General features: G+C 36.9%; 3 protein-coding genes and 2 pseudogenes across 4 annotated transcripts; 4 read left to right on the top strand and 1 right to left on the bottom strand.

Annotated features, from left to right (window-relative positions):
* The first annotated feature begins 625 nt into the window (after window positions 1-625).
* On the top strand, window positions 626-3621 carry LOC120213631 (receptor-like kinase TMK4). Its single transcript, XM_039211718.1, has 3 exons — window positions 626-1997; window positions 2100-3011; window positions 3110-3621. The coding sequence occupies exons 1-3, from the start codon at window positions 626-628 to the stop codon at window positions 3619-3621; spliced, it is 2796 nt and encodes a 931-aa protein (XP_039067649.1).
* On the top strand, window positions 2318-21236 carry LOC120213780 (heat stress transcription factor A-5-like). Of its 2 annotated transcripts, none has more exons than XM_039211842.1 (2): window positions 2318-2328; window positions 19997-21236. In XM_039211842.1, exon 2 carries the CDS (start codon window positions 20317-20319, stop codon window positions 21154-21156), a length of 840 nt encoding a protein of 279 aa, XP_039067773.1. In that variant the 5' UTR covers window positions 2318-2328; window positions 19997-20316; the 3' UTR covers window positions 21157-21236. The 2 variants fall into 2 exon arrangements, with proteins under 2 accessions (XP_039067773.1, XP_039067772.1); XM_039211841.1 differs by lacking the exon at window positions 2318-2328 and adding an exon at window positions 17730-18033 and having other exon boundaries at window positions 20038-21236.
* LOC120213779 lies at window positions 4329-5863 on the top strand (annotated as a pseudogene).
* Window positions 6944-8211, top strand: LOC120213630 (annotated as a pseudogene).
* LOC120213628 (primary amine oxidase 2-like) lies at window positions 9344-11719 on the bottom strand. The gene is made up of 3 exons (XM_039211717.1): window positions 10571-11719; window positions 10369-10482; window positions 9344-10081 (listed from the first exon to the last, which is right to left on the bottom strand). Exons 1-3 carry the CDS (start codon window positions 11717-11719, stop codon window positions 9344-9346), a joined length of 2001 nt encoding a protein of 666 aa, XP_039067648.1.
* Window positions 21237-21441: the final 205 nt, after the last annotated feature.

Here is a 21441-nt window from a genome sequence, read left to right as displayed (position 1 = left end):
GTATCTTTTAATAGTCAAGAGACTTAAAAAGTAACATCTTATAATCGATGGGTTATTCTGTAACTTTTAATAGTCGGAGGACTTAATAAAATAACACTCTATAATCAGGGGACCATTCATATACTTTACCCAATTAAATTATCAAATTTAGAAATAATTAAAAATACAGAAAATATTATAAATTTAGAATAAACGCGTTTGAAAAGTTGAATTATTGTCTTATATATAATATTTAAAATATTTGATTGAATTAATTTTTAAATAGACACCTTTGTTGAGTACCATTTAAAGAAAGAACATAATTATTTAAAAAAAATATTTAATAAAAATAAATAACATATAAAAATTGATCTGTATATTGCCTATAAAGTAATATTTTAAAAAATATATTTTTCTTAATGTAATAAAAATATAATGAATTAAAAATAGAACTAATAAAATTTATTTTTCCATTAACGTTTTACTCTCATCTCTCCGAGTATTCTCTTCTACGTGGAAAAAACACGGTTCTCTGTTCATTTCGCCATTGCCGATCTTTTCAGTTCTTTTTAATCGCTGAAATCAAGAGAACGACGGCGAATAACGTTGTCGGATAATCAAAACCGTTTGTTTTATCGAAAAAAGGATGAAAAAGTCGGACCGCCACCATCACATCCTCCTCCGTCTCCTCATCTTATCAGCCGTCCTTTCCTCCGCCGAGGACGACAGTGCGGCGATGCAGAAGATAGCTTCCGGGTTCCGTAACGCACCCAAAGGGTGGTCGTCAACCTCGGTGACCAACTATTGCAACTGGCAGGGAATAAGCTGCGATAAATCCAACCGTGTCAAATACATCAGCTTGGCTTCCAAAGGAGTGTCGGGAACCCTCGCCACGGAGATCGCCAACTTGTCGGAACTCCGAGGCGTGTCGCTCCAGCGCAACTCTTTGACCGGAAACATCCCGTCGTTCGGCAAGTTATCGAACTTGCAAAACCTTTTCCTCGATTTCAATGGCTTCACTTCAATCACACCCGACGCATTCGCCGGATTATCAAGTATCCAAACGCTGAGTTTCGGCGAAAACCCGACGCTCAGTCCCTGGACTTTCCCGAACGTATCGGCATTAACAACCCTCGTCGAGCTCGGAGTCGGCAACACCAACATCTACGGTACATTGCCTGATATCTTCGGATCTTTAACCAGTTTACAAACCTTAAGAGCATCGTACAACAATTTGAACGGCACATTACCGGCTTCCCTCGGTGGTTCAATGATTCAAAAACTATGGATCAATAACCAGAACACCGGGTACGGTTTCACTGGAACTTTAGATGTTTTATCGAGTATGACACAGTTGGCTCAAGCTTGGGTTCATGTCAACTCGTTCACCGGTCCGATCCCAGATTTGTCTAAATGTAAAAGTCTATTCGACTTGCAGATTAGAGATAACCAGTTAACAGGGCCGGTCCCGGAATCGTTGTATAATCTTTCGAGTTTGAAGAATGTTTCATTGAACAACAATAAATTGCAAGGTCCTTTCCCTAAGTTTCCTACCACAGTTGAGAATGTTCAAGTCACTGGTAGCAACAATTTCTGCAACACCAATGGTGCTCCTTGTGATCCTCAAGTCTCGACGTTGATCGACATCGCTGGCGGTTTCGGGTACCCGGGTTTGTTATCGGATAGTTGGGATGGTAACGATGCTTGTCAAATGTCTTTCGTCACTTGTGATTCACAGAAGAATGTGATCACAGTGAATCTTGCGAAGAAAGGTTTGTCTGGTAAGATTTCACCTGCATTTGGGGACCTCAAGGCGCTGAAGAATCTGAATTTGAATGATAATAAGTTAAATGGTCCTATCCCTGATAGTCTCACTAAGTTAGCCAGTCTGCAACTTCTTGATGTGTCGAATAATAACCTTAGTGGTGATATCCCGAAGTTTTCGAATTCGGTTAAAGTCATTAGCTCGGGGAATAGATTCCTCGGAGAACTTGTCGTTAATTCAAGTGTCGGTTCCGGTTCCTACAGTTCTAAAGGCGGTGGTGGGCCTAGTCCGAGTAGTTCCAGTGGTGGAGGGACTCCGAATTTGACTGTAGGATGGACATCAGATTCAAATAAAGGAGGGACTTCTTCAAGTGGTGCAGGTTCAGCTGGTAATACTAATAGCACAGAATCCATTAAGATTGTCAAAGGTAAAACTTCCAAGGCTTTGATTGTAGGCATAGCGGTTAGTGCAGCGGTTTTACTTAGTATCATCTGCTTTGTTTCTTACAAATTCATCATGAAAAAGAAAGATGGGAAGCTCGGAAAGATGACGAAGAAGGACGATGCCGAGAAAGGTGTGGTTAAGTCGACTGTGGTAACCGGTGTTGGAAAGACCGACATCGAAAACCAAGGCCTTCCCAGTACTGATCTAAGCAGCAGCCAACATCTCTTCGACGGAAGAAACGTCGTGATCTCGATCAATGTTCTTCGAGAAGTGACTAACAACTTCAGTGAAGACAACATACTAGGCAAAGGAGGTTTTGGGGTTGTTTACAAAGGAGAGCTACATGATGGGACACGAATTGCAGTCAAGAGAATGGAGTGTGCTGACAAAGGAACAAAGGGAATGGATGAGTTCCAAGCTGAAATTGGTGTGCTTTCAAAGGTTAGGCATAGGCATCTGGTTGCTCTGTTAGGCTATTGCATCAATGGCAACGAGAGGCTCTTGGTTTACGAGCACATGCCTCGGGGTACGCTCAGCCAGCATCTCTTCGGATGGCGACGACACGAAGGCGGTTGTTCGCCGCTCACATGGAAGCAAAGGCTCATCATCGCGCTTGACGTCGCGAGAGGGGTCGAGTATCTTCATTCGTTGGCTCAACAGAGTTTCATCCACAGGGACTTGAAGCCTTCCAACATACTCCTTAGCGATGACATGAGGGCTAAGGTTGCCGATTTCGGCCTAGTTAAAAATGCACCAGATAGTAAACAATCTTTGGAGACAAGATTGGCTGGAACATTTGGATATCTTGCACCAGAATATGCTAGTATGTCATCCTCTTTTAAGTAATTTATGAACATATGCATGTATGTATGTATGTATGTATGTATGTATGAACATATATATTATCTTACATCTTGACAGCAACCGGAAGGGTGACAACAAAGGTGGATGTGTATGCATTTGGAGTGGTCTTGATGGAGCTAATAACCGGCAGAAAAGCATTAGATGAGTCCTTACCTGAAGAGATGTCGCATTTAGTGACATGGTTCCGTAGGGTGCTAATCAACAAGGACGAAGTCCCGAAAATGGTGGACAAAACAATCGAATGCGACGAAGACGGTGAGACGATGTCAAGCATTTTGAAGGTCTCTGAGCTAGCCGGTCACTGCACGGTTCGCGAGCCGTCTCAGAGACCCGACATGGGCCATGCGGTCAATGTGCTAAGCCCTCTAGTTCAGCAATGGAAACCGACGAGCCAGGAAGAAGACGAGACGGAGGTCGACTTGAGCCTTTCCGAAGCTCTACAAAGATGGCAGACTAGCGAAGGGACTTGGTCGATGTTCGGTGATACGTCGCTCTATGGGACGCAGACAAGTACCTCGGCCAGGGCCTCGGAACCGAAACCTACGTGGAGCTCGGATGATACCCGGTGATGGAAAATCAAAGAGGTATTTGAAAATGAAACCACAGTGACGAATTGGAGAAACGCCATGTTTGTGAATTTAAGTTGATAGCAAACATTATTGATTCAATTTGATCTCTTCGTTGTGCTAAACCTAAGCCAATAGAGCTATTGTTTTTTGTTTTCCTAATTCTTCAAAATTAGCTAACCCATTGTTAAATTGTATTTTTTTAGCATTTTGCTAGTAATGTTTGATCAACGTTATTTGGATTTAGATATAAATTTTATACTTAATCATAAGCGATTGATACAAGTATTTTTAAGATTTTTTATCATGTTAAATAACATAAATTGATAATTTATCAGTTGCTTCGTATTCGGATTCAAATTATCTTAAGAGAAGACATTACTCTTTACCACTGAAATCGTTATTTAGACTAATTTGAGGTTAACGTAAATTAATGTAACACATTAATCGTCAGTATTATATTCATATAATAATGTGTTATTTTATGTTATAATTTAACTATTTTTTCTCGTGTGGCTTTAATACCGTTAAATCATGTTTAATTGGCCAAGCAAGGGTTAACTACCCTTCTTGGGGGCACTTGCCCCTCTTCTCTTTGAGCGATCTGTGCTACTTTCTACTTAATTCATCCATGATCTTGGGGCCTCTCTTCTCTTTAAAAGCTCGCCACTTTTGGGGGCCAAAATCATTACATTATACAATTCAAAAACATGGCTCTTCTTCCTCTCCTGCTCTCCTCTCTCCTTGTTGTCTCTTGTAAGTTCCTTAATCCCATACATAATGTATGTATGTATGTATGTGTATGTGTTAGTTCAATTGCTTTCTTTTGTGCTTAAACAGTGGCAGAAATGTCCGGAAAGATCGGGATAAACTACGGCCGAGGAGGGCATGATTTGCCGTCACCGTACGAATCTATTCAAATCATGAAATCCAAGATCCATGATCCATGTTGCCGTTACGATTCCTAATGACGATTTGATTCGGATGGATTCGAATGAAACGTATGCAGAACAGTGGGTCAGGAACAGTTTCGTACCTTTCTATTCGAATACCCTGATACGGTTCGTGTTGGTCGGAAATGGAGTCCTCGATTCCAACTTAGACGGTGATCGGATCGCGTTGTATGATTCCCTTCTGTCTGCAATGCGTGGAATTAAGAATTCCTTGAATGCTCACGGTATTAGGAACGTCAAGGTGACTACGAGGCTTGCAATGGATGTGCTGCAGACGACTTTCCCGCCTTCGAACGGTACTTTTCGGTCCTATATTTCGGGTACCATGATGCCGAGGATGTTGAAATTCTTGAACCGGACCAAATCGGTTCTTTTCCTCGACGTTTACCCTTATTTCGTGTGGTCCGCTAATCCGAAAAACATTAGCATAGACGTCGCTCTTTTAAGAGGAAACCTAACGCAAACCGACCCCGGAAGTGGACTAGCGTACGCAAACCTCCTAGACCAAATGCTCGACTCGGTCACATTCTCCATCGAAAAGATTGGATTCCCCAACACCCGGTTAGCGATATCCGGAACCGGTTGGCCTTCTGGGGGGAGACATCGATCAAATCGGTGCAAATATCTACAATGCAGCCACTTACAATCTAAACCTAATCCGAAAAATAACATTGAACCCGCTACCGGGGACCCTAAAAGTCCCAGTGTGATCGTACCCACATTCATTTCCTCCCTATACGAAGAGAACCACAAGATAGGTCCAGGAACAGAGGCATTGGGGATTGCTACATGCGAACGGAACATCGGTCTACGAAATCGGCCTCACTGGGAGCCGTAATATGTCGGGCTACAAGCCACTGCCACCGGCCAAAAACAACGAGCCGTATAAAGGGAAAGTTTGGTGCGAAGCGGCGCCGTGGGCCAACGAAGTGAGCTTGCCATCAGCATTGTCCAATGTGTGCAGCACTGATAATCAAACTTGCGCGGCATTGGCACCTGGGGGAGAGTGTTATGAGCCAGTATCAGTTGTTTGGCACGCAAGCTATGCTTTTGGTTCATATTGGGCAAAATATCGAAGCCAGTGGGCAATTTGCAGCTTCAATGGATTAGCTCGAGAAACAACTGTCGATCCGAGTAAATTCTCGATGAATATTTCAATCTTATCCGAACCCGAATTTTATTCGATAATTTAATCTCGACTTTGATTTTACTTAGACCCCAAAATAATTAACCTAATTTTTTGAACTTTAGCAGGTCGTGGACGCTGCAATTTCCCAAGTGTAATACTGTGAAGAAAGATCGGAAGCTGCAATGACACATTCTAGGAAAGCTGGTCTTAATGTTTCTTCTTTTTATAATTTAAATTGTTATTTCCAATTTTTCTAAGGGGATAACTGTAATTTTCTAACATCTAAAATAAAAGAAATGAATTGCTTATTTCTCGTCCAAAATTGGTGAGTTGTACGTTAACTTGTTAATTGAGATATAATAATATTCAATCTCATAATAATTTGAGTTGTATTTTATGGATCAAATCTTTGTTTATATTATGTCGTCAAGCTAATACTTGAAATATTATATTGTCGAGTCAGTGTTTGAAAGCAACGACAATATCAATAGATATAATTAAAATATGATTTTATCATATCATGTCAGTATGTTAACGTCCAGCTAAGTCGACCATCAATTTTTAGTTGAAAATGATGAGTTTGAAACATATAAATAGTTGAATGACCATTTTTTAACTTTCAATAGTAATTGGACTCAACAAAGCAACATCATTCCTATAATCGATGAACTCAACAAGGTAATATCATTCTTATAATCGACGAACTCAACAAAATAACACACTATAATAGAGACCATTTATATACTTTACCCTAAATATTAGGGTAAACTACACATTTAGTATGTAAAATATCAGTTTTAGTTTGTTTTAGTACCTAAACTTTCAATTTTTTCAAAATCATACCTAACGTGTAGTTTACATTTCATTTTAATACCCTGCAGTTAAAAACCTAACGCGTGTAGTACATAAACTATCAGTTTTAGTGCCTAAACTTTCATTTTTTTTCAAAAAAAATGGCTGTCCCTTTTCCCATATATACGAGGTAAGGGGGAGGTAAGAACGAACTAAAACTGGTAATTTAGGTACTAAACCCATAATTTCCCATGATGTAAATTGTCCATCAAATTCAAGTAGATGAATGTGACTGAACAATTCTTAATGTTATTATATTTTATTTATAAGATTCCAATTTCAAACTTTACTCAACAAACATTAAATTCCTTTATGTCTTCAACCTCTAAATCATAAATATAAGTAAACATGGTTGAGATGTAAGGCTTCACTCAGACCTTCAATTCCCACCATGGACTGGACATGTACAACTATTGCAGTTGCTGCACTTATCTTCTTCTTTCAAGTATTGTCATGGAAAATACGGGCTAAGAATAAGAGATTACCACCATGTCAAAGAGGCCTCCCGATTCTCGGAAACCTTTTGACGATAGGCGGCAACCCGCACCAACATCTTCGACGATTAGCCCTCAAGTATGGCCCCATCATGCGCTTACGCTTCGGTTTGATGCACGTAATCGTCGTCTCGTCCCCCGAAGCAGCCAAGCTATTCCTCAAGACACATGACCTTGTTTTCGCTAGCAGGCTGCCTCACGAGGCTTCCAAGTACATCAGTTGCAATCAGCAGTACGTTATGTTCTCGCCGTACGGCTTGTACTCGTGCAACATGCGCAAGATGTGCACCTTGGAGTTACTTAGTAACCACAAGATTAGTTCTTTCGGGTCCATGAGGAAACAAGAACACGATCTCTTGGTTCATCGGATTCGAGAGGCTGCTGCTTCTGGTATTGCTGTTGATCTCAGTTCTGAAGTCACGTCTCTTAGTACCGATGTCGCTTGTAGAATGATCATCGGAAAGAAATATAATCGTGACGATTTCAGCAAAAAAGGGTTCGATGATTCGATCCGAGAGGGAATGCAGGTAGCAGCTGCGTTTAATCTAGCCGATTACATCCCTCAAATTAGAGGACTTGATCTTCAGGGGCTAACAAAGCGCATGAAGACCATTGCCAAGGATTTTGATGACTTCTTTGAGAAGACAATTGAAGAACATGTTCAATCTAAAGATGAAAACAGGGTCAAGGACTTCGTTGATGTCATGCTGGGATTCGTGGGATCCGAAGAAACTCATGAGTACCGTGTTGATCGAGACACTATCAAAGCAATCATCTTGGTACTCTTCTATATCTCAATCCGGTAGGATCATTGTTGGTCCCGCATGCAGCAAGGGAAGATTTCTCGTTGAACGGCTTTCACATACCGAAAGACGCCCGCATCTTGGTAAACGCATGGGCAATAGGACGGGACGAAAGGGTTTGGACCGACACGAAGAAGTTCTATCCGGAGAGATTCGATGGAAGTGACATCGATGTTCGAGGACAAAACTTTGAGCTGATACCATTCGGTTCCGGTCGCAGAGGATGCCCCGAAATGCAACTGGCACTCGGCGTCGTTCGGCTCGTGGTGGCTCGGTTGGTTCATTGCTTTGATTGGGAGCTTCCAGATAATATGTCGGCAACTGAATTGGATATGAGTGAGGAGTGTGGACTTAACAAGTGACTTTATCGAAATCGCATCCGATCTCTCAATCTGTTCGAGAAGATATATATAGTGAGTTAGTGACTACACGTGTGTCAGTCGTAGAATATGATAACTAATTGTATGCCAGCAAAATAAGTTTGATTCAAATTCGAAACCGTGAATTAAAGCTCGTAAAAGTTCAAAATGAAAAAAATATATATACTAAATTTAACTTGATTGAGATATAAGCTCAAACTCGAATCTGAACATTAAATACATAAAAACTTTATACTGCATTTTTTAAAGAAAAATCAACACATAAATATTAATATTATTGATAATTTAAATTTAAAAAAAAAAAAAATCTTAATATATTATATTTTCGAATTGCTCGGGAGTTTTTCGAGTCAAGTCGATGTGGTTTTTCGAATAATCATCTTAACTATACGCCTAACATCAACACTAAAAGTTATTATAAAATCGTTAATTGGTTATAACTTTCTGTCCAAATCAAAAGCGGTGAATTCTCAACGGCCCACATTTTGTTCAACAATTAGTGTGATAAGCATAAAACACATCCCGATAAAAAATAATAAGCCAAGATGAAACCTCTCACCTCTTACTCAAACATCTTAAGTCCACAACCTATCAACATATATAAAAGTTTACTAATGTCGTAAAAATATAAACACCTAATTTAAATGCAAATGTGAAGTAAAAATATAAACACCTAATTTGGATTAAAAAAAAAGTTTGGATATCAACAACAAAATAGTATAATGTCAAAATTAGCCCCCCCAACGTTTACTAAAATAGTCATTTTATTTTCATTCTATTTTTTTTGGAGCATTTTAGCACCCTAACGTTTCATTTTATAGCAAAAAATCTCCTAATATTTGGCAGAATAATCCTTTATTCTTTTTTTTCTGAGATATTTTAACCATCAATGTTTCATTTTAAGTTAAAAAACTCTTATTTTGGAGCATTAAACGTATTTTTCATCTATACAAGAAGTTTTTTGTCCCAAAATGAAATGTTGGGTGCCAAAATGTTTAAAAAAAAGATAGACTAAAATGACTATTTTGATAAACTGTAGGGATAATTTTATGCCTATCAAAATATATATAGTTACCCTTCATTAATTCCCAAAAAAGGACACTAGTCCCTCGGATCACTTAGTGCAGTTGGGCCAACTGAAATGCTGTGGAGGTACAGTTTTGATCACCGGACTATATTCAAAGAAATTAGTAGGCTTAAGCTCAAACCCAACGCTCAACGTGGGCATCACCGGAAAATCTTCTTGGCAAGTCACATGGTGGAACCCCACGGTGTACCACACCACAATGTCCTTATTCTCGATGTTCCGATTCTTCTCCGTCCACACCGCTAGTGTGTCGTCTCCTCGACTTCGATCGACATATCGCCCGCTGACCCATTTCTCCGACTTGTTATACGGTGTCACCCACATGTTATAATTCGTGAATGCGGCTCGGATTTGCGGGAAGTCATCGGGGATGAGGAGTGGCCCGGCTGATGATCCAGGTACCAAACGGTACCCGACATTGTTCCCAAGTTTAGTCTCCTTGTTCGGATTAACCACTAGGAACTCTTGCGAGTTAGGCCCGAATTTCACCTTTGCATCGGATTCAGTTTTGGCTAATTCGTGTTCGAAGTTCCAATAACTCTTTCTCGGGATGTTCTTGTCCATGACCCGTTTGGTGATCAAATGGGTCTTCACGAAGGAATTAGCATCGCCGTCGACATCGACATCGAGATGGTATGTTAGAAAATGATCATGGCTCACGCCGATTGTATTGCCGGCTACCAATGTGCCATAAACTTCCTCTTTGATTTGGTCGGTCCGAGTGTAGGGAACTGCCTTCACTTGTAACACTCCGGTTAGACCAACCTGCATTGTTTTAAAATATATTGTTATTCAATAAGATTTCTTTCACTCCTTTGTACTCTCATCAAAATTTTATCCAAAAAAATTTATTATTTAAAAACAATAATATAAATATATTTTATAATTTTAAATATTATTTGATTTATTAAATACCATTTGAATCTTATTTATATATGTAAAAAATAATATATATATATATATATATCTTATATGAATAGAGAAAATCTTTATACCGAAATTAATATATACCATAAGATTATAAAAAAAATACAATTATAAATGAAAAGTACCAAAAATTTAATGGATCCACTTGGTTTGAACTCCCAATCAAAGACATAATCATAGTTGGCCACAGTCGCAACCATTCTCACCACGATGCTAATATCTGGTCTCGTTTCTCTGATCTGCAACATCAAAGTACCAAATTAAACTTATCGGGACGGAATTAGGACCAAACATTAAGAGATATTAAACTTTATTTGACTAATATACCTTTCGATCGGCATCATTATGTCGCCACATTACATCGCCGGAATGTCTTTCGAATATGCACATTGCGTTCGGTACTTCCACGGGTCTACCATCCGAGGCTGCGTAGTAACCGTCTACAAAGACTGCACGGGATGGACAATCGTTGAGGGGCTCCAACGAGATCGCAAAGTTTCCGATCCCGTATTCCCCGCTGTCGAAGATTGTCGTGCGGTACCACCCTTCTGTCGGATCCTGATACGGTACGAAGAGTTCGGAGATGAACGATCGATACATGACTTGTCGATATTTTTTCTGTTCTGCATCGTAGATGGAAGCTAGAGAGATCACCGGACCAACTCGAGCATCAAACGCTACATGGAACCTCCAATTCGCCCAAGTGACCACGTTTCCGTCAAGTTTGAACCCTATTTGGCCCGGCGGCTTCGGCGGAGCGGCATTGAAACGTGGACCGAAAGGTGGCGTTATCTTTGACGCTCGATAATCAGTCCCCTCGGCTTTCGGCAACGGAATCACGGCCCGGTCGACGTATTCGGATATCCTCATTTGTTCGATATCGGCAACTATAGTTATTCCTTCTATAGGCCTCAAATAGAAATTGACCGTCCCATTCAAATAGAAACACTTTACTTGCAGCTCACGCTTCGTCTTCACTTGTCCATACCAACCGATAGTCAAACTTAAGAAAGAAACTTCGGATATATTAAGCCCCCGTCGTTTAATCGACGCTAAAAACGGTCCATGTTTAAGGGCTAAATCCGCAGCCGCTTCTTGGTCTTCCGCGGTGAGTATCGGGTACCCGAATCCCTCGTAGAGTTTATCGGAAACGACGGCGCGTCTCGATAAATCAACGACAAGTTCACGAGTTTGGTTTTCGAATCTGAGAACGACCAATGCTTGGCGAGGTGGGGGTTTGGAGGAGGGTTTCGATAGCCATGATTTTACAGCTTGCTTTTCTGGTTCCTCTAACCCTACGTATTGGAAGCTTAGCTTGTGGTTGAAGGAAGGGTAAGACTGATTCACGATGGCTCGAACCAGGAGGAACTCGGAGGAAGTGAGTGAGTCTAATGGGTGGGGATTCGAGGTGACTCGGGATAGGAAGAAGATATTGAAGATGGAGAAAATTAGTGTTGTTTTCAATGGTGAAGCCATTGTTGATTCTTGAAAACCTTGAGCTTCAAATTTCCCTTAAATAGCCAAAAATATAATGCAACTTAGATTTTCCTTAAAATATTAATTATATAATCTACTTATTTAGTCCCCTAACTATCATTTTAGTTCCATTTTGGTCACTCAATTTTTTTTCAAAATCATCGTTAACCTTATAATTTCGTTTCATTTTGGCGGCCCATTATTAAAAAATGAACAGAATTGTTGATCTGGTATTTTTTTATTTTTCAATGATGACATAATATTATCTTATCGTGGAATTCAGTACCTTGTTATTTTTATTGACGACTGACGAAAATAAGACAAAAATATAATACTAATGATGATTTTAAAAAAATAGTTGAATAACTAAAACAGAATCAAAGTGATAGTTGTGACTAATACCGTAAATTGACCCAACTCGATCGAATACTCCCCCTACTCAAGGGATAGCCATCTCATCCGGACCCGCCCCAATCGGATTGGTTTTTTATTTTGGAAAGTAGGGTTTGGGTCAAGTTTTTTATGGTCGGTTTGATTCGGGGTTATGGTGAAGAAAATATGACCGACATAATATTATAACTATTTTTTTATATATATTTAGGGATAGTTAAAATAATATTTTTTTAATTAAATTCTTATTTTATCGAGTCGTATGAAACTCTCTTAAACCTGGACCAAATTAGATACGGGTGAAAAACTTTAATTTTCAAATTAAATTCATATAGACGAAAAATCAATCTTCCCTAACTGAAACTCATCACCCAGGACGTGAATTATGAAAATAAACATCCTTATCAATAATTTAGTTTAGGGTAAATTATATGTTTAATATATAAACTATTAGTTTTAGTCTGTTTTAGTAATTAAATTTTTAATTTTTTAAAACCATGCCTAAAATTTAGTTTTTTTTTTCATTTTAGTATCCCGTTCAAAATTTAATGTTAATTTTTGGGAAAAAAAAATGAAAATTTAAGTACTAAAACGGGTTAAAACTGATAGTTTAGGTACTAAACGCATTAAGTTTTTAACGGTGTGTACTAAAATGAAATTAAAACTAAACATTACATATGATTTTAAAATAATTAAAAATTTAGGTACTAAAATAGATCAAAACAGATAGTTTTAGATACTAAATCCGTAGTTTATTCTTTAATTTATATCCACGTCAAAATAAATTAATAATATAAAATAACAATTGTAGAAGAAATATGCTCTTTACCCTATTTAATTAATAGTTTATTTGATCAAAAGCGGTTCTTAATACTTGGGCAGAATGAGTGAATTATCGGTAGTGGGCCAAATATATTTCGTCGTGGACATAACGAGTTTTAATTAAAAATATTTTATTTGAAATTTTAAAAATCATTGTAAATATATATTTCTTAATGGCCACGGAACTCATCATACCGGCGTGACCGTTGGCCAACACTCATTTTTTTTTAATTCAAGTGACTATTTTGAGAGATGATTTTAGTATAAATAGGGATTTAGGGTGAAGGTTTTGATGTATGAGAAGTGAGAGAGAAAAATTGAGACTATCAAATAACGTGGCCGTGGGAATTTTTTTTGTATGATTTGGCGAACGGTGTTCATGGGTTTGATAACACCGACTCGGAGATCGACAATTTGGATTCAAGCTCTTCTTCAAATGAAGAGTGGGAAAAAGAGACAATAATTTGAGAAATTTTGAATATGATTTGGCGAACGGCGTTTTGATAGACCTGGTTCTCTTTGAGGATCATCCATATCGGTATGAATTCAGCTAGTTCAGGTTGACCCTTAAACGAATGTCTCGTTCTTCTTGATACAATTTGAAAATTAATTAATTAATAAAATTATATAAATAATTATTACTAATACTATAATTTTTTCAAAAGTAAAATAACAACAACAACAACAACAACAACAAAACCCAATTCCCATATGTATGGGGTAAGGGGGAGGTAGGGTAGTAGGCTACCCCCAACGCCAGGTTGAGAGTAACTTCCGTGGAAGACCTCCGGCAGTCAGAAAATTAAAAATTTAGATAAAATGCAATGCATGTATAAATAAATACATAAATACATAGCTAAACAGTATTCATATGCAGTCATTAAAATCATATGTGCGTCTGTTACGGGAATTAATCCCTGCATAATTATCCCTGCGAAAGAATCTCTGCATATAGACATAAACATAAGATAAGATCCGGCTAAATTTAAAAGAGGAAACATGAAGAGAATGATACACAGAAGTAAACGTTAGCAAGCCCAGTTCTAATCCTTCATAAATACCAATAACAGAAACGTATAAAAAGTATAAGTCATGGAAAATACTACAAAGACATTAAAAGAAGACAGAGGTGATACACCATATAGATGTGACCCACACTACTCGACTACCCTAGTCTTTAGCCTCCATATTTTCCTATCAGAGGTCATGTCTTCGGTAAGGGCTAAATCCCTCAAATCAGATCTCAAGCAGTCTTCCCACTTTCGCCTTGGTCGTCCTTTCCTTCTGGCACCGTCGACTGTAATCGACTCTACCCTCCTTACCGCATCCGACGGTAGTCGCCTAAGGACATGCCCAAACCACCGTAGTCTTCCCTCCCTCAATTTTTCGGAAACAGACACCACCCCCAAGGACATCCTAATAGCAGAGTTTGTCGTCATATCCCTCAGAGTCTTACCACATGTCCATCGAAGCATTCTCATTTCTGCGGCCTCAATCCTCCTTACGTGATCCTTCTTGGTTGCCCAACATTCTGATCCATACAACAGCGCTGGTCTTATTGCCATTCTATAAAATTTTCCCTTAAGTTTTAGAGGGACCTTCTTGTCACACAGAACTCCAGTAGCGGCCCTCCACTTTAGCCATCCCGCCTTTATACGGTGTGTAACGTCATCATCTACACCCCCATCTTTATGTATCATAGTCCCTAGGTACTTGAAACAATCCTTTGAGGGGAGAACGTGTCCTTCTATGCATACTTCTACATCTTCATCGTTTTGGTTCCCATTGAAGTTTGAACATAAATACTCTGTCTTTTCAATATTGATCCTTAAACCTTTTTCTTCCAAAGCAGTCTTCCAGGTAGCCAGTCTACTATTCAACTCAGATTTTGTTTCAGCAACTAAGACAATGTCGTCAGCGAAAAGCATACACCATGGTACACCGTCTGGTGTCGCACAATAGATGTCGTCCATGATCAAGGCGAAGATGTAAGGGCTAAGAGCCGACCCCTGGTGGAGTCCGATTTCCACCGGGAATGCCTCGGTGTCGCCAACTGTAGTCCTGACGTAAGTAGTAGATCTACAGTACATATCACGAATCGCCCGGATATAACCAAATTAAATTTACCGTAGTCAACTCGGTTGACAAAATATAAACATCATCAAGACGTAACATTTATTCTCTTGAGGTCATTTCAACACAAAATCTTCAACAAAAATTTTTTTACTCTCAATAGAATGTTTGATTCCAAGTAAAAAAATCAATACAATACAAACCTCTATTTATATTACTATATTCAACGGCTATAGACGACTAGTTCCATTGAATTTAAAAAAAATTGATCATTGGCCAACGATTGAAAATTTAAAATTTTTACATGTTGGAACTTGTCACACTGGTGTGACGAATCCCGTGGCCATTAAAATTATATATATATTAATAGAGACTCGTCATACCTACGTGATAAATCCCAGAAAAATTATTAAATATATTCGACCTGTAGAACCCACATCCCAGGGCCCATTTAAAAATAATTTCCCACCTAACTACGAGTTTCAACTACACTGTAAATTTTACCGAAGATCTCAAATTAAAAACCGAGTTACCCTATAGGCTAAATAATCAGCCCGCTGCCAATATTTGCCTAATTCTGCCTCATACTTGCAGTCAATGATCAATTTAGAAAACACGTGACAAAAAAACGAAATTATTTATTAACTTAGAAAAAATACAAGAATTTAAATATATGAATTAAATTATCGAATTAAATGTATTACAGGGACTAATACCATAAATTGACCTATTTGTTTTCATATTTTATTTATTGGTTTAATTCTAAAATAATAACTTTCATTTCAGTTTTTTTTATTTTTTATCAGTAATTTTAAAAACATTACATTTTGATCATTTATATGATCGACATATTAAATTTTAATCATTTATATTATAGTTGTTATATTTTGGGTCATTAAGTCCTCAATTCTCGTTAGTTTAATGACTTAATAAGTTAGTAAAAGAGATTATTTTTTAATTTAATATATGAACTTTAAATAAAATACTAATTTGATCATTAAACTTCTGATATAATATTAACTTGACCCTTAACTTCGACCAAAATCTTAAGTCATTCACCGTCGATCGCCATCATCGTCGTTTATCACAGTCAATCTCATTAACCGATGTTATCAACAACCATTAAATCTCTAAATTTTCAATTTACTTAATTTCATATTAGGATATCTTTAACTTAAATGCTTCATAGATATTAGGTGTTTAAATGGTTTGGATATATATATATATATAACCAACAATTGATTGGTTTAATGAGATGAGGTATTATATCCTTTAAGTAAGGTCAGGAGTTCGAACTCGGCGATTACGAATAAAGCAAACTGGATTGAAAGGGTCGCCCTCGCCACTACAATACTCGATCCGGATTAATTGATCAATAGATCGAAACCCGTTGTTTATATATATATATATATATATATTGATATATAGGTTAAACTTTTGAATAAAATATTTATATTAGTGTAGACTTAGTATAACTGCATTTTATTTATATTAATGCGTGTTTGGCATAATTACCTAATTTTTAATGAAGAAATAAAAACTTAACTTTTAATTAAATGAGTGGGGAAATCATATAGCTTAAAATATAGTATGAATATAATAAAATTTACGTAATATATATATTATTTTAGGGTAAATTACTCATTTGGTACCTAAGCTATTAATTTTGGTTCATTTTAGTATCTAAATTTTCAATTTTTTCAAAATCATACCTAATGTTTAGCTTTTGTTTCATTTTAGTACTCGTTAAAAATTGAACGTTAAGTTTTGAAAAAACTTGAAAGTTTAGGTAATAAAATAGACCAAAACTGATAGTTTAGGTACCAAATGCGTTAAGATTTTAACATCGGGGTACTAAAATTAAACAAAAACTAAATGTTAGGTATGATTTTAAAAATTTGAATGTTTAGGTATTAAAACGGATTAAAAATAATAGTTTAAGTACTAAATTCATAGTTTACCCAATATTTTATTATGTTATAAATTTATAATATGATATTCATTATGAATTTTCGAAAATTGATAAATTATTTGTATCAAATATCGAGTTTTGATCTTTGAACAATTATTACTCTTAACTCATATAAAAATATTTTATATATTTGTTATAACTGAATCAATGACAATTTACTTAAAATGTAATTTAAATTGAGAGTGACTAAAATAGAACCGATCGAATATATCAATGATAAATTAAAAGTTTTTGTAGTTTAGTGACCAAAATAACAGCATCCTATAATAGATATAGTAATAGTGTAATTTTCTCATAATATATTTTGGTCAACTACGCATTTAATATCTAAACTATCAGTTTTGGTCAATTTTAGTACCTAAAATTTCATTTTTTTCAAAATAATACCTAACATTTAATTTTTATTTCATTTTAGTATCAACCGTTAAAAACTTAACTTGTATAGTACATATACTATCAGTTTTGGTCTATTTTAATACCTGACTTTCAAATTTTTCAAAATTTAATGTTAAATTTTTAATGAGATATTAAAATGAAACAAAATCTAAATTTTGTAACGGTAAGGTACTAAAGTGAAACAAAAACTAAACTTTAGCTATAATTTTGAAAAAACAATTAAAAGTTTAGGTACTAAAACGGACTATAACTGATAATTTAGGTATGAAACGTGTAATTTACCCATATATTTTCTTCCACAATCTTTAGAACACATTACAGAGATAGTTGAAAAGTCTCCTCTAGGCAACGCCACGCTGCTCCCATTGACTCCATTTTCGGCTCTCTTTGTTTTTTTCCCCTCGACCGAAAAAAATATCCCAAAATGGACCCAACGGTACCCTCCGCATCGGCCGCCGGAAACGGCGGCGGAGGAGTTGCACCTTTCCTTGTGAAGACATACGAGTTGGTGGAGGATTCTGCAACGGACGAGATAGTGTCATGGAGCTCCAACAACAAGAGCTTTATCGTTTGGAACCCTCCTGAATTTTCCCGCCTTTAGCTTCCCACTTATTTCAAGCACAATAACTTCTCCAGCTTCATCAGGCAGCTCAATACATATGTGGGTTTCTTTTGCTTTCTTTCTGGGTTTATCTATCGATGGATTCATCTTGTTTGAATTCTGCGATAATTATCTGAAACTATGGGTTTAGGTTTGTATCTGTAAATATTCTGTGATAATTAGTTAGTATAATTGGATTGTTTTTTGTTAGTAAACTAAATGAATTGTAACATTTATTCTTCTTTCTACTTTGGACGGTCATCTTGTTTGAATTCTGCGATAATTATCTGAAACTATGGGTTTAGGTTTGTATCTGTAAATATTCTGTGATAATTAGTTAGTATAATTGGATTGTTTTTTGTTAGTAAACTAAATGAATTGTAACATTTATTCTTCTTTCTACTTTGGACGGTCATCTTGTTTGAATTCTGCGATAATTATCTGAAACTATGGGTTTAGGTTTGTATCTGTAAATATTCTGTGATAATTAGTTAGTATAATTGGATTGTTTTTGTTAGTAAACTAAATGAATTGTAACATTTATTCTTCTTTCTACTTTGGACGGTCATCTTGTTTGAATTCTGCGATAATTATCTGAAACTATGGGTTTAGGTTTGTATCTGTAAATATTCTGTGATAATTAGTTAGTATAATTGGATTGTTTTTTGTTAGTAAACTAAATGAATTGTAACATTTATTCTTCTTTCTACTTTGGACGGTCATCTTGTTTGAATTCTGCGATAATTATCTGAAACTATGGGTTTAGGTTTGTATCTGTAAATATTCTGTGATAATTAGTTAGTATAATTGGATTGTTTTTTGTTAGTAAACTAAATGAATTGTAACATTTATTCTTCTTTCTACTTTGGACGGTCATCTTGTTTGAATTCTGCGATAATTATCTGAAACTATGGGTTTAGGTTTGTATCTGTAAATATTCTGTGATAATTAGTTAGTATAATTGGATTGTTTTTTGTTAGTAAACTAAATGAATTGTAACATTTATTCTTCTTTCTACTTTGGACGGTCATCTTGTTTGAATTCTGCGATAATTATCTGAAACTATGGGTTTAGGTTTGTATCTGTAAATATTCTGTGATAATTAGTTAGTATAATTGGATTGTTTTTTGTTAGTAAACTAAATGAATTGTAACATTTATTCTTCTTTCTACTTTGGACGGAGAGTTATGGTTGGTTAATAATCGATCGTTAGTAAGTGTTGAAGTGCTCTGTCTTCATATTGAGTTAGTAGAGCATTGAGGAATTAAGGTGGATTGATTTCATTTAAGTCACATCCCGTATCTCGATTATGTTCGGAAGGTTATATAGGAACTCGTTAATTTGTGTCAGCCGTAGGATATATCGACTATCCATAGGTTAGTAATCTAAGTGGATTCAGTCAAGTGATGATAAATTTGATTCTGGTAGGTCGCATAGGTCTGTCAGAAGTTATACGGTCAGGTGTGGCTGAATTTGGTTATGATAGGTCACATAGTCTTGTCAGAAGTTATATTAGTAAGTCACGGTTACTCGAGAGATATTAGATATTCGAGATGATTCTTTTAGAAATGTTCTCTTTATGTCTATTGGAGTTCCGGAGTCCCTTCTGTGGTGTTGAGACATGAAGATAGTGTGTTTGGAGGATCTTTAACAAGGGTAGAACAATTTTCTTGGTCAATGAACTGTAGAAGTGAACCAATCTTGTTAAGAACATTAGGGGATTGTACTTATTCTTTTTCCTAATTAGGAATTTAAGAATCATTTGTTTCATTGTTTTGGAATTTCGTTCTTCTTTGGTGTAATTTCTTTGTTCGGATTCGATTATGAGCGTTGACATCGAGTTTTTCATTGTTCCTACATGGATGTGTTCGATTTTTTCGTAGATTTTCATGTATTTAGAAGGTCCTTGATGATCAAATTCCATACCCTATTCAGGAATATGTTGGAGCCGAAGGATTAGTTGAGAGAAATAATGAAATTGATATTTGTTACTTGTAGTTTGCTTGTGTTCTAGATATCTGAGGATTGGATACTAATGTTCATATGAATGTAATCCGGTGACAGGGATTCCGTAAGATCGATCTGGAACGGTGGGAATTCGCTAATGAAGGTTTTGTGAAAGATCGGAAACATCTTCTCAAGAATATCCACCGGAAAAAACCAATTCACAGCCACAGTAATCCTCAGTGTTCTTCGGTAGACCTCGAAAGAGCCGGATTCGAAGAAGAAATCAAGAAGCTTTCGCATGAGAAAACGCCCCTCGAGGATGATGTTTTGAGGTTTAGACAGGAACGGTTGGCTGCTAAGTATCAGTTGGAAGAGTTGACACTGCGAGCCACTCTAATGGAGCAGAGGCAGGAAACTTTGTTTAACTTCATAGACAAGGCTGTTCATGATCCTACTTTCGTCGAGCATCTCGTTCGTAAGATCGAATCGATGGATGTTGTGGCATATAATAAGAAAAGACGATTGCCTCGAATCGATCAAACCGAGCCACTTGAAGAAAATTATGTTTTGAACAACAATGCTGAGTTTGGCAATGATTTCCACCAGGATTTCTCAAACAAGCTAAGACTGGAGTTATCTCCAGTCGTTTCAGATATGAATTTGGTTTCTGAAAGCACACGAAGTTCCAATGAAGATGGAGCAAGTCTGCGGAGAAGGACGTCTGAAGGAGAACCGAAGGACGCTTATAGGAGACCCGAAGGCCTCTTATTCGCACCCGAAACATTATACCTTTCGGATAACGGCAGCACATTTATGTTCAAAATGGATTCCGTGCAACAGAGATGGAACTCCAACGAGGAACCTGATAGTCACATCTCATGTCTACTAAATCTGTCTCTGGCGTCGTCTTCGTCGCAAGTCAATAGAAGTCCAAGCTCAACCATGACGTCTCTATTCAGTCGGGAAATCGCAAAAGCTCCAGAGTCATGGTCGAATGCCAACACGAAAGACTCCGATAGTGGAGCCTCCAAGAACAGCGGACACATGATCGATGGGGAAGTGACATTATATCTACCGAATGAAGGCTGTAACACAACTCAAGAGCCTACCGCTCCGCCAGTTAGAGTGAACGATGTATTTTGGGAACATTTCCTCACGGAGAGACCCGGTTCCTCCGACGATGAAGCGTCCAATTCCGACTCCCAAGCCATCGGCCGGCTACGTTTTTGTCCATGAAATCTCTGTTCAAAATATCAATTTCACATAATTGGTGGGTCAAATCAGTTTTGCTTCAGCCATCGGCCAGCCCCATAAAATTCCATTTTATTTGTTTTTTAGTGTATGATTGCATAATTTTTAGGGTAAAATATATGTTTAGTACTTAAACAATCAATTTTTAGTTCATTTTAATACCTAATTTTTTTTCTTCAATATCATACTTAAAATTTAGTTTTTATTTCATTTTAATACTCCCATTCAAAATTTATGTTAAATTTTATAAAAAAATTAAAAATTTAGATA

This window comes from Hibiscus syriacus, unplaced genomic scaffold, assembly GCF_006381635.1.
Source record: "Hibiscus syriacus cultivar Baekdansim isolate YM2019G1 unplaced genomic scaffold, ASM638163v2 tig00110044_pilon, whole genome shotgun sequence".
NCBI classification, from domain to species: Eukaryota; Viridiplantae; Streptophyta; class Magnoliopsida; order Malvales; family Malvaceae; genus Hibiscus; species Hibiscus syriacus.
The sequence above is the reverse complement of the archived record's forward strand: the minus strand, read 5'-3'. Positions and strand labels throughout refer to the sequence as shown.